The following is a 13,471-nucleotide window of genomic DNA, read 5'->3' as shown; positions in this document are numbered from 1 at the left end:
CTAATTCAGAGATTAAACATTTTGATGTATATTTTTTTTAAAGTATCGACCTTGCGGTTTCCATGCTTTCGAGGAGAGAGGGCCCAGAGGGCGCTGTTTTATATATAGCTAAAAGCAAGGGCTCCCTCGCTGGCTTTCCGAGGAGTTCTCCCGCCAGATGAACCAAGGGGACCGCTACTTGGCTTCAGAAACGTCCGATACAAGCTGCTACCTTTTCATGGAGAGCATTTACGGAAAGCATTTTGCGAACGTGTGAATGAGATGGTTGTGAGTAAGACAAAAAAATACCTGCCATAGCGCAAGCAAACAGTATCTCCTTCTGTTAATCTTATCTATAATACATTGAAGCCGCCTCCTTGATATCTTAGCCAAAGAGCTTTAGTCAAAAATACACCAAAAAATCCGATCTCTGTTTATGTTTCAAATTTACATAAGCCTCTAAGATCTTGTTCAAAACATAATACTGCATTCAGGGATTTAAAACTATAAAAGCGTTACGTATAAAATAAATTATAAAAAATCAAATTATTACATACGTTTTGATGACCGTATGGAAGTCCGAATTAAGCTGCCAATATTCAAGTATTATCGGCGTTTTAAAACTACCCTCAATAAATTAGATCTGTCTCATTTAGATGTTTTCAGATTACAATCACATGTCCAATGGATTACATAATTAAAAAAAAATTGTTAGACTGTATTAAAGAATGAAGTATCTCATTTATAATTTCAAATTCAAATTTAATAACATATTTCAAGTGACTATCATGTTATAACTAAATTAGATTTACGTAATGAAATTATCAACTGTTCCTTGCTTTCCTTTATCGGGTAGTCATAGTTGTTTAGATATAAATGTCGAGCTTTTTAAAAATAAAAAATTGTATAAAAACGCAACAGTGTCCGGGGAATAAAATGGCAGATACATTTTTTTTCAGAATTAGAATATTTATTTATTTCAACAACCTTGAAAATAAATTACTCAAAGTGAGGTCGGTTTAAATTTGTAGTTGTTACATTATTATTATGTTTAAGAATTTTAATAGGATTTAATTATAAATGTCAAATTACCAGTACTAGCTTTTTACATATTTCTGCAGTACTTTTTTGACGTTGTCGTCGTTTCAGATCATAGACGCCCACTGCAAGGCATCCCTAAAGATATCTATGAAGGGATGTATCATAATCGCCACGCATGGCGATTAGCGATTGCAGTGTGGTATGCATATACAGACGACGCTGCTATCCATACTCTGGAAACTTGTTTGTTAGCAGTGGCAATCCTATATAATTAATGAACAAAGTGTGAATTATATAAGACTGTATTTCGGAACCGAACCCGCGAACTATGACATAAAATCTCAGTCCTCTACCGCTGGGCTACCAACAATGTGGATATACAACCTTGATAAGGTTGTGGGTAGACACTGATCAGTCCTACTGGAAATCTATGGGGGTCTTATGTCCAGTAAGATGCCCTCCTATGATGATCATAATGATGATGAAAAGGACTCGTAGATGCTAAAAATAGTAAAACATAAAATTCGAACAGCGATTTGCCATTTTATTCCCTGGAGAAAGCGTCTTTAGTCAGGCGTATCAATACTAAAAACCGAAATAGGAAGCGTGTATAAATTAACAAAGTATTTCTACAACTCTAGAATATTTCTATAATACTAATTTGTAGTATAAAGCTGCCGAATTAAATCAGTCGTAAATAATTGTAAGCAGTCGTCTTCGTCAGTTGATGACGACGCTGAACTAAAGTAAAACTAATTGATAGAAAGGAAAAATAAGAAAAGATGTGTATATTTCCGTTAGCCGGGCGCAAGCGATAAACCGTTGATAATATGCATAAATGAAAAGCAGGCTTGTTTTAGTATTTTCAGAATAACAACTGCTAAAATTGATTCGTTTTTATAAATGTTAAGAACCTTCAAATTCGATAGGGTTATATAAGCCAATAGCCCGGTTTCATTACAAAAAGGCTATGGTATCCCCTGCCTGTCGTAAGAGGCGACTTAAAGAACATAAGGGATCGCGGGCGTTAAGGTCGAGGGCCTGCATCGTACATTCAGTGCGAACGAGAGAAGAGCAGCGACGCCAAGTGGTCTCGAGTTGCTGTGGTACAGGGAGGATGCTGAGGGTGTCTAAGCTTCCCCCCAGGACGTATCTTTACGCAATACGAAGATGCACCTGCGAGTTCCGTAGAAGTTCCGGCGGGACCTCCAAAAGTACCGACGACGACCACCGAAGGAGTTTTAGTGGGTAGGAATCTCACATAATTCTGTATTGTATTGTATCTGAGAAGTTTTTTCTGTTAGTCTTAAGGCTTTTACAGCTTCATCGGAAATGAGTTCAAGGAACGGAAGGGTCCGTGAACTATACATAACTCTGTTCTTCTTTCTATCTTATGTTTTGCCAGAAGATTTTCCCCCCGGACCCTCCTCCAAAACCAAATAAAAAGGTTAGGGTAGATACATTTGGAAGGTCTTGGCTTTCTGCTGTGAGACCGTCATGGTCCTGAAGAAGACAACCGAGAGAAATCGACAAAGGAAGAATATACTCAGATACGACGTCGTCAGCGCAGAGACGTGCTTTATGACGGCCTTCTGGAAAATGGTATTCCTCTACCATAAACGGGACCCTCGGAGTCGCGGGTGTATATTGTAAGGGTCTTAAACTTGCATTCGTTTCAACGACTCTGAAGCGGACTATAGAGATGTGGTCTAAAACCATCGTGATGGCACCACGACCTCGGGACGGGTTATCCAGTAAATCACAGCACGAGGAACCTAGTGTTCTTTAACTTGGAAATATCGGGAATCTTGGGACATAGCTTGAAGAGCGACCATCGAGGGGGTTTTAGTCAGTTCTCCTGCAATATACACTCTGGACCGGCTAACGAAAAAACACTCAAATTAAGATGTATGATTTTATCTAATACTATAATGGTTTACGTCATAAAATAAAACCGGTCGATAAACACAAATTTAAATACACAGATAATTTAGATTTCCGGTTAACAGATAAAAAATATATGAGTCAAAAATAAAGCAATTTGTGACATTCTTTTTAAATCTCGATCAAGATTCTTACAATCAATGCTAATGTTTTATAACAATACGCTACCCAAATACTTACTATATATGTATAAAAAAGTTTAAACTCAAAGGAGTTGAAATTACTAACCACATATAAAGATTCATAGCGATGGATTTTAAATAAAAAAAAAAAAAACGCCCGTGTAAATGTCAACTCTATGTCTACTAACTTAAGATACGTATTGTATTAACAGAAGTAATATAAGAGTGCTAAGCATTTTATCGGTATATCGTGTTGTTAGGAGAGGGACTAGGTACGGTAGTCGGGGCTGACGACCCGCGTAATAGATTTACAGATGCCTTGGCTTGCACCAACCTGACCATAAAAATAAAAGTATAATTTACTTTTTAAATTCGGTCCGTAAAAATGAACGTATACAATTGAGATTACAAGTACCAAATTCGGTACGACTAGTCAATGTTAAATAAATGCATATTTTGTTTATAAATTAAAAAAATAATAATTTCATTACTTTTATGGATACGTGCGTAGTTCTTAACCCTTTCGCTGCGAACAGCGCCTTTTGGCGCTCGACTATAGACACTTTTTCTCGGCAAACAGCGCCTTCTGGCGTTCGGCTATAGACGCTTTTTTGATAGCGAACATCGCCTTCTGGCGCCGTACATTTGTTTTACATTATCATATCAATAATTGCATGATCATTGTCATTAATTTGTTTGTTACCAACGCGATAGCTGCATACGCTTCCTGTGCGGATATTTTGTCACATAACCAAATACGTGTCGTTCGTACAGACAACCTACTATCGCGCCGGCTCCTGCGAGGGTAATTCATTTTTAGTCGCTCGGCAGCGAAAGGTTTAAATAACCGTTACCACGTGGTTAGAGATTATAAACATGTCTGGTTGCATTTAAAATCATCATTTGCTACATGAAAGTAATAGAAACTGACCTCATGTTTTTGTTTCATTCAAAACCGAATCGGTAAAATAGACCGTATTATATCGTTGACCAAATGCAACATTACATTTATGAAACTTAATTTATAATTACGCTTACGTTTAAAAAAAAAAACATTTGGCATAGATTAGGAATTTTTAGCCGTGAAAATATCGTAAAAATTAAATAATATAATAAAATATACATAATACGTTTATGGATGTAAATTAAAAACTTACCTGTTTTCTTGTACAAAAATAATTTGTGTTATTGAATTCTGGTGAAATATATTGTAGTTATGTAGACTTTGTTTCTATACACTGCTAAACTGTTCACACTAAACTATTACCGATTAGTATATATAAAGCTATCGGGCAAACATTGCCTATTTTGCGTTGGAAAATTAAAACGACGTCCGGTTGGAAGGCACTATAACGATGTTTGTAAAAAATAATGCCATCAATATTTACGTAAAGGCACTTATTCATTCGTTAATCAATGAATTTATTATTAAGTCAAACAAATGCAATATGACTCGCACAAATAAGAACTCCCACAATCATTTTATCTTTTCAAAAACCACGCGTTCGATATTCAAACTCCAACCGTCCGCCATCTTAATTCCGCCATGTGTCACGTCACTTGTAAAATATGGCCGCTCTAAAAAGCTTGTGTCGATTGTATACAAAATTAACATGTATATAATAAACACATCCAGTTACTTGTGTATTAAAAATACTACGAAACTATATTTATACAATTCGAGATTCTAATTTACTAAGCTATGTACACATGTATTATTAAATAAAGCATATTTATTTTATCAGTTACATACGCATACGATGCTATAATACTACAGACGTCCTCGTTGAATGGATCAAAAGAATTCTCTACGCAATTTTAAATTGTATTTCAAAATAAAACGATTTATCAAATACTTTCAGCAATAGATAACTAAACAAAATTATTTATAATATAAACAAGTCAAAAGATCGAATCATGTAAATGATAAAAATATTAAAAAGTAAACAGTAACTCATGCTGTTATTTTTAAATCAGTATTAATAGCTTTTTACATAAATGTAGTTAATACTACAAAAAATGTCTTATTTTCAAAATACCAGCTTTCAAAATCGCGAATTAAAAAAAGTCAAACGTTGGCGTCATTGACAACTAGTTGTCAATTTTATTTCATCTATAGTTCCCAATCGCTCCAATAGCTTCTTATTAACTCATTTATTTATCCATCACCACCGCTTATACAATGCAATGTTTGTTTTATTATCATCACTTTGATAAAACGAGAATAACATATAGCTATCGTATTAACATCAAAGTTATAAAAAAAAACAATTTTTTGAGTGGCAACACTGTGATTTTGTGTTGCATGTTTAAAATAAAAGTGATATTCGTATCTTATTAAAATAAAGATTTTGACGCTTCCGATGGACACACACTTAAAAGATAGATTAAGCACTTAAATAAAATCTCCCGTAAAAGAAAAAAGAAAGTTGGCTACCCACTGGAATAGGATGGGCTGCAAGAGGATAGTAGGTAATTAGTTCAGTTATTGTAACTTGAGATCTGGCGGCGAGCTGGTGTCCGCCTCCTCGGCCCTCAGCGCCATCATGTCCGGCAGCTTGAAATGCTGCATGTGGAACGGAGGCTCCGGACTGTTGCACGTGCGGTTTAACTGCAATCAGCGAGAAACCTTCATACACATCTTTTTCATGACGTCATAGTTCCGTCAGTTTTATCGTCAGTTTTATCTGATTGAAAAGATGGTACCCGAACCGAATCGTCTAAAGAAATATAAAACTACCCTCACCTGAGCGCTGCGACCGCGACGCCGACGCGGAAGAATACCTTTGCGTGCCATGAAGAACCTGTCATTAACGATATAACATTCTTAAACCAGATGTATGGGAACTCTAAACATTTTAAAAAATATATAAAGACATGTCATATCAGTATATATTAGCGGGCCCGGAATGTAATGTAACTGTCGACATCTTTACAGAAAAACCGATTGATTTTTACCACTCCGGCATTGAAAATTTGCATACTAGGTGGCAAAAGGTTGTTGATAACGAAGGTGAATATATTGTTGATAATAAATGAAAACTTTTTAAAAATGTAGTCGTGTGAATTTAACTTAAGAAAGCGACATTACTTTCCGGTCTTCCTAATAGATACCATTTGTCTTATTTCACATCTTAATGTTTTTTTTTATCATAATCTTAATGATTTTTTATTTATTATTTAATGATTACTCATCCATAACTATCTTAATATATGTCCAAATATATGTGTGTGTATGTCTTATTGTATGCGTGTCTACGTATATGTGTATATGTCTCGTGTAGTTGTGAATGTCTCAGGAGAATGTAACGCGATCTGACCGTATTGTGGAGATTGGTATGTTGAACTGCTCGGAGACGGTCTGGAAGGTGAGGCCGCGACTGACGCAGTCCGCCGCCTGCCGCAGCACGACCTCGCTGCGCCGGATGCGCTTGTTGATGCTGTACTCCGCGCCCTGCGTCGACTGGCTCGCCTGCATACCGATGGATTCAATTCTCAATTCCTTTGACTACACGTCTTCATTTTTATTGGGTTTATTAGCAGTTGTAGCATATTACATCATATTTATCATAACAGGCGATAGACTTCAAGACTAAATAAAAAGATTCGTAGAAGAAACAAGGTCACCAATGTAGCTCAAAGAATTGCTCGTCTGGCAGTGTAGGCTGTTTGGGCCGAAATGTACCCAAGTGGTGACCACAAGTCGATAAATGCGCGAGACACGAGCAGCGCAACACCAGTCACTGTGACGCTCTTCGGGTAAAACCTATACCTAGCAATAATACTTGCTTATTATTATTTCAGTAATATGTAAAACTTTATGCATATAATTCTAATAGTACAACTATTTAACATTCATATCTCAATGTGCTGCGAAAATTAATTAATACTTAAAAGAATAATACATAAGAAGTATTATACAATATATTAACTTGTAACTTTGGGCTGAACATCGACCTTCTCTATAACAATTGTCCTGCCAAGAGCATAAGACGAACAACAAGAACAAGAAGAACAAACCGTGACAGTTGTAAATTAAGTAACCAACTGTCTTTTGCGTGGTTTTTTTTTTATCCATACGTAATGTGGACAAATATGTCAACGATTAGTGGTAATAGATACTTTTGTATGATGTATGATAATTTATATCTTCTTTTTGGTTGAGTAACATATTTGCGATTCAATACTACATTACCTGAGTGACCTGTGGTCGATCGCCCACGTGGATGACGTTGACGCCGGGCGTGTACCCCGGCCCGATGGTCATTATCTTAGGCCGTAGCTCCACGAACGGGGCCGCGGTTTGAATCTGCGTCGTCTGTAAGATTTCAGATATAATTGTAATACCCCATATATCAATCTTCCCAATGCGGACCCAAGCCCCACAGGGGAGCAATTTAATTGTTAAGTGGGGCAATTTGAAAATGAACTCTACAAAAGATTAAACATTTCGCTTTAATATAAAAATTATATATTTAATGGAATCAGCCATTACCTTGCGGAAGTCCACTCTAAGTAAGAAAAGGACCAATATTTAGCCACTTCCGCACATGCAGTGGTATTCGTGCAACAAAGTGCACCGCCCGCCAGCCCGCTGATAAATGCGTATGCGGCAAACAATGCGAATTACACAACTGCCACCGTTAATTCACTAAACACGTGTTTCACCCCCCCACCGATTAGTGCCAAACACAGAGACACTGTGTCGTGCGGAAGTGGCTAAATATTGGTCCTTTTCTTACTTAAAAATTATATATGTTACATGGTGATGTTTCATAAATTTAAAAAATACTCTTATATACACTTCAACATCATCATGTCAGCTGATAGAGGTCCACTGCAAGGCTTCCCTCAAACATCGCCACGATCACCAAGACTATGTCGTCGGTCCAGCTAAGGAAGAACTTACCTTTGCCTGCTCTACCGTAAGTATACAAATATCCTCTAAGATGCGCTTTGTAATCCTTTTGTATGTACACGTATGTTATGGTGTCAGATACTTAGCGAGACGTGAGCGGCATACGGACAGTCATTCCTACACGCCCGACGCGTCTATTCGTATAGCTTATATCCGCGTAATAATTAAAGATAATTTAAAATGTTTTAAAAAACTTTCATACCATCTCCCATAGCTTTATAGACATAGTGAACACACTGAACTCTCACAATCTACACTACAATAGCAACCGAGGCGCCTTTAAATAAGAATAGTAAACGTTTATCAAATGAAAGCCTATAGAGGCAGTTATTGCAAGCCCTTGCATCTAGCCACTCTGTAAAGCGTCCACGTAACTTAAGATCTCTGCAACCGATGCAATAACTTAGTTTTTTAAAATGATCCACAGTAACGGTCTCAAAGTTACACAGGTAGCCCTTTCAGCACTTGAAGTGAGAAAGCGCTTAGTCTAAATCACTTTAAAATAGCAATAGCCACGTGAGAAAGCGCTGACCATACTGTGCCTTAGAGGAACTAGCAAATTCGTTGTTGAAAAAAAAATCCAGAACTTTGTGACCACAGTTTAATGGCACGTTATTGATACAAATTCTACAATCAATTTTACTGCCCTTGTGCATCCTTAGCTAGGAACACTTACTAGGAAATTGAGCATTTTATATTTTGTATCAAGTTAAGTACAGTTTAATTTAAAAAAAGGTGAATTGTATACTGACGTTGTTAACTTGCTGTATAATGAAGGCGGGCGGTTCGTCGCGCAGGTCGTACGTGTGGTCGTCGGGCGGTCGAGCCGCTGGCCGCTCGCCGTCCGCCTCGGTGTCCGACGGGCTGTCGTACTGGCACTGCACGTTGGCGATCGCAAACTCTGTGGGGGAATCCCCTTCACTCGTTAAAATACAATCCGATATACAAACTTACTAAGTTATTTACATGTCGATATATTTATTTGTTATAGGTAAAAAGCTTTAAAGGAGTGAAAGTTTAACTCATTTCTCTGAGTCTCTTACTCGTCAGTTAAAAGCTTCAGAGCTTTTAAACCTATAACTAACTACGGAGTAAATAAGTAAAAATGTGCAGCCCAAATAGCATTTTGTGAACCATTTTGCTACGAATTTTTCCTTAAGGCACCACATAATCACTGATTGATTAAAAATATAAAAAAACGACACCATTTTTGTCCTACACAAACACACAAAGAGTATGGCTAAAACAACTGTCCTTAGCTGTCCAGTGTTTGACATCAATGAGATTGAAACTAATTCGTTTTAGAAAATCATTTTTAATTTCTTCTGCTAGACTGCGAAAAGTCAACAATTTTTGATAGTACAAAGTTTTCGAGGTACTAGCTACCTCGTGAAATTTGGTACATAAATTTCTTTTTGGTCTATAAAATACTTGTTGGTTGTACAATATTTATAAACCGTACAATAATAATTAGTGTCATCAGAATCTAGAAAGTTAAAATAAATATTTTCTAGCTAATAACAACATTGACCTCAGTATTGTGAAAATGAATCATAAAAAAACCCTTGATTGAGTTTTTTCTGGGCTCTTTTCTGATGGGAAGCTGAAAAGAAAGTCATGATCGAATTTGAATCTCCTTTCTATCAAATTAGGCTCAGCTGACATTCATCTCATGGAGTACTTTCATCACTTAAGCTTATTCCAATTTCTACACACCTATCTCAAAGTAGTACATTTAAATATTTACAATATTTATGCATTTCCTTCGCTGTCGCGATATCTGTTTAGTTATTTAATAATATACATGTTTCTGGTAGCAGATTTATGTTATTAAACTTAAATAAAAAATGTAATAATTAACAATGTTTAATAAAAAGCATTGAACGATATAATAAAAATGCAGATTTCATTTAGTATGTCATCCAAATGTCATCCGTCGTCGCACACAATGTTCAAAATGAGACCTTGTGTTCTACGCTATTCTTTCATAATGAATATTATCTTTTGAATTCACAAGGTTTTGGAGATTATTAAAAATTCTCTCTTTGCGGTAGCTCCCTAAAAAAAATTCTTTGCAGTTAAGTTAGGTTTCGTGGTCGGCCATTATCTTTGTCCCACACTACCTATGTGACCTTTTGTCAGTAGTGCGACAGAGATAATGCTCTACGAAGCCGAAATTAGCCGATGTCGCTTTCCAAAGATCGTTGTGCAATATTTATAGCCGGATATCGTAATAAAATATTTTCATTGCCAAAAACTTTGACGAGCGTGTGGACTACATAATTGGATTAAATAAATTCAAATGATGCTGGTAATTCAATTATAATTTTACAAAACTAGGTAATAGGAAAATAATACACAGTAATAGATTGATAGAATAAACGAACAGACAAAACTGCATCGCCACACAAACTGTCAATATAAAAAGTATATAAAAAAAAAACAAATATAAATATAAAAAGGTTTTATGTAACCCAGTGTTGCCAATATTACAACAGTTTTAAACCCACCCACCACACTTACGACGCAATAAAACCAGAGTGTACACGACAAAACATATTTATTACCATCAAATACAATCACCCGTACTTATATATTATTAATGACATTAAACTTTGCCCTTAATCCACATTAGTGTGACCAGTCAACTAGTGAATGTTACCAACACACATTAAGCGTAAAATTCTTTTTTCAAATGTCATGCTAAATTAAAAATACCGACCTCAACAGCATAATTTCTTCGATGTTTACGGAGATATGTGCTAGAAAATTAAACAGTGCGTGTATATTGTTTTTAAAAAAGTAATTCGTTGTTTTATATAGTTTTTAATCATTTCAGTACTGCGCTTATTGGCTAGCAAAACATACACAATATTTTCGTCAACCAAGAAATTTTAACCTATCTCTGCAATTACAGTTTATTATAATAACATTAGATGTACGTAATGCGTGTCTGTATCAGCTAGTAAAGTAAAACTCATCACAAGTGTGTGAAAGAGCAAGAAGTAAAAGCCCGCTGTGACCGTCGAATATAGTCGACGCTCGTACCGGAATTGTGTAATAAAATACTTAAAACCGTACATATTCGTACAATTGTATCAAAAACCAAAGTCACCCAATCATTTCATTGTCATTAAATATTCGATTAACATTTAATACATGTCGATAAATGATTTAAACATATATTGAAACACCATATAGTCTTAATTTACTCAAACAACACAAACGTGTTGTTTTAATATTCAAATGTGCCTTATTTACAGTCCACTTAGAAGGCAGCGCGCTGAGGACATTTATCCTAAACCTTTCATTTAGTTATACATAAAATTAAAATAACGTAACGGCTGAACCGCGTCTTAGAAAAGTGTGGAGAGGTAGAAGCCGAAAAAAAAGATCACGAGCACTATAGAGAGTTGATGGCGGACTGCAAGAAAGAAGCAGCCAACACACCTTAGGCGCGGTATAGCGGTTTCGGTAGCACAAAAAAGCTTGGGTGAACGCTCAGTAGTGACTAAACGCAAGGGCCCCCAAAAAGGGGCACCTGCTGTCACTCGACATGTATTTAACATTTCGAAACAAAGTTATCTGAGAGAGCTTAACATAAGCACTATTAGTAGCAAGGAGTAAGTTAACACATCTTCAAATTTTGTAATGAAAAATATGTAAAATATTTAATTTTGAATTTCAACTCTCCCTTTCTTGCCCTTGACCTTTGTGACCTTGACTTAAAAGAGGTTTTAGGATCAGCGCCCTCAGCGCCCAGTCCACTCGAATCCGCGGAATCCGCAAACACTCCTTGGGCAGCAGTGTGAACCAGGTAAAAAAAAAGCTATTAATATTTTGAATGGCAAAATTCACTATTAACCAGTTCCACTTTATACGATGTGAAATCGATATATAATATCCGTTTTATGTTTACATTAAAGTCACATGCAGCGGTAAGAAATTATTACATCGGTATCTCACAAATTTGATATTTAAAATTACGTTTGTAAATATAAAAGACTTCTGAAATTCTTAAGTACAGTAATTATTCACGCGTATTATATTTTCATAGCCTACAGTAATCACGACAATCACCTTAATATTAATGGTAAAATCTGAAGATATTTTTGTTTGTTTATAGATGTAAAAGGGGTAAATTTGTCAGCAAAAAACTTAAAAGTTTTTATATATATTTTCCAATCATCTTGTATATAAACATAATTCAGAAAGATGTTACATCAATTTATTTTTTCCATCTGAATGTGACATGCCATTAACTTCTGGCGGTACAGTCTGCTTGGACTTGGATAGTAAACAATTAATACTTTGTAATTCGAATTTGAAAACGTTTTTTACTATATCTCATTATCTTATGTATTATTTATAAAACCATTGATTTTTGAACAGGCAATCTATGTGTTTATCCCTTCATATAACCAAACAAATATAAATACATTACTATATATTCAGACTTTACCTGCATGTATACAAATGAAAGTTATTTTATCACAAATTACGTTTCGGCTTAAGATTAAAATGTAATATCTTGATTAGTTTATATCCTTACAATCCCTTATAGTAAAATATTGCTAAAATTTGTGCAACATTAAAAAACGACTGGCCGTTTACAAAAAAAAAAACCGTGACTTTTTATTGCACTTAAAGACTTATCCCAAAATAATTTAATTATTATCTATATTTATCCGAATTTCATTAAAATAATGCCACACGTTGCAGCAACTATAAAATAATTAACAACAAAAAAAAATTAAATACATTTGACCCTTTGGATTGAACTCTTACTTTGGTTTGTTAGGAACTAATTTAATAAATTAAAAAAAAATAATAATAATTTAAAATAATAATTGGCACTATATCGTAAATTTGAATCCATATTTAACGTGTGTGTTAAAATTTTAAAGTAACCAATGCATTGATTTAACCCATTTGCATCATAAGTGATATGTTACCGTACAAGATTCACATTTAACTCAGATGGGCAGCGTTCGGAAAGCTCCAAATATCTTCCCGTTCAGAATACCTCAATTTCGATCGACGAATTACAATGGGCGTTATAAAAGGTTCATGGTCACAAAAGAGCAACGGAGAAGGCTATGCTATTTCGTTATGAGATTGAATCAAAAATGAGAAGATAAGCAGAATGAACAAAGTCATCGAGGTAGCTCGAAGAATTGCTGTGAGACAGTGGTCGGGGGAGTGGCGACCAAGAGTGGACACCGGCAGACACGGGGTGGGTAGGCCTTCCACTAGTGTGACAAATGATAAAATCAAAGACGCGAGAAGACCCTGTATCCGAACAGCGCAAGACAAGCCATTATTCGTTAATTCCCGATTTATTTGTACAATATGTTATATTAAATTTATTTAACACATTTTTGGGATCATCTTTATCTGACATATCCTCATTAACATCTAGATGCAAATATGAAAACAAGCCCTACTCGTTTAACAAAACGTTGAT

At 35.5% G+C, this 13,471-nt stretch overlaps 1 protein-coding gene across 1 annotated transcript in view; it reads right to left on the bottom strand.

The window, feature by feature from the left end:
- Positions 1 to 5,476: 5,476 nt before the first annotated feature.
- LOC137922711 (protein bric-a-brac 2-like) overlaps positions 5,477 to 13,471 on the bottom strand; it is a 37,382-nt gene continuing 29,387 nt past the window's right edge. Inside the window, exons 8-12 of the mRNA XM_068765747.1 lie at positions 8,757 to 8,905; positions 7,282 to 7,404; positions 6,407 to 6,558; positions 5,833 to 5,890; positions 5,477 to 5,697 (exon numbers count right to left, since the gene is read on the bottom strand). Of these exons, the coding sequence (XP_068621848.1) occupies positions 5,572 to 5,697; positions 5,833 to 5,890; positions 6,407 to 6,558; positions 7,282 to 7,404; positions 8,757 to 8,905 (608 nt within the window). The 3' untranslated portion in view covers positions 5,477 to 5,571. The remainder of the gene's footprint in view (positions 5,698 to 5,832; positions 5,891 to 6,406; positions 6,559 to 7,281; positions 7,405 to 8,756; positions 8,906 to 13,471) is intronic.

This window comes from Battus philenor, unplaced genomic scaffold (genome assembly GCF_028537555.1).
Source record: "Battus philenor isolate CCGP_79_NKW_IND1 unplaced genomic scaffold, ilBatPhil1.0.hap1 SCAF_20, whole genome shotgun sequence".
NCBI lineage: Eukaryota > Metazoa > Arthropoda > Insecta > Lepidoptera > Papilionidae > Battus > Battus philenor.
This window is presented reverse-complemented; position numbering and strand designations above follow the sequence as displayed.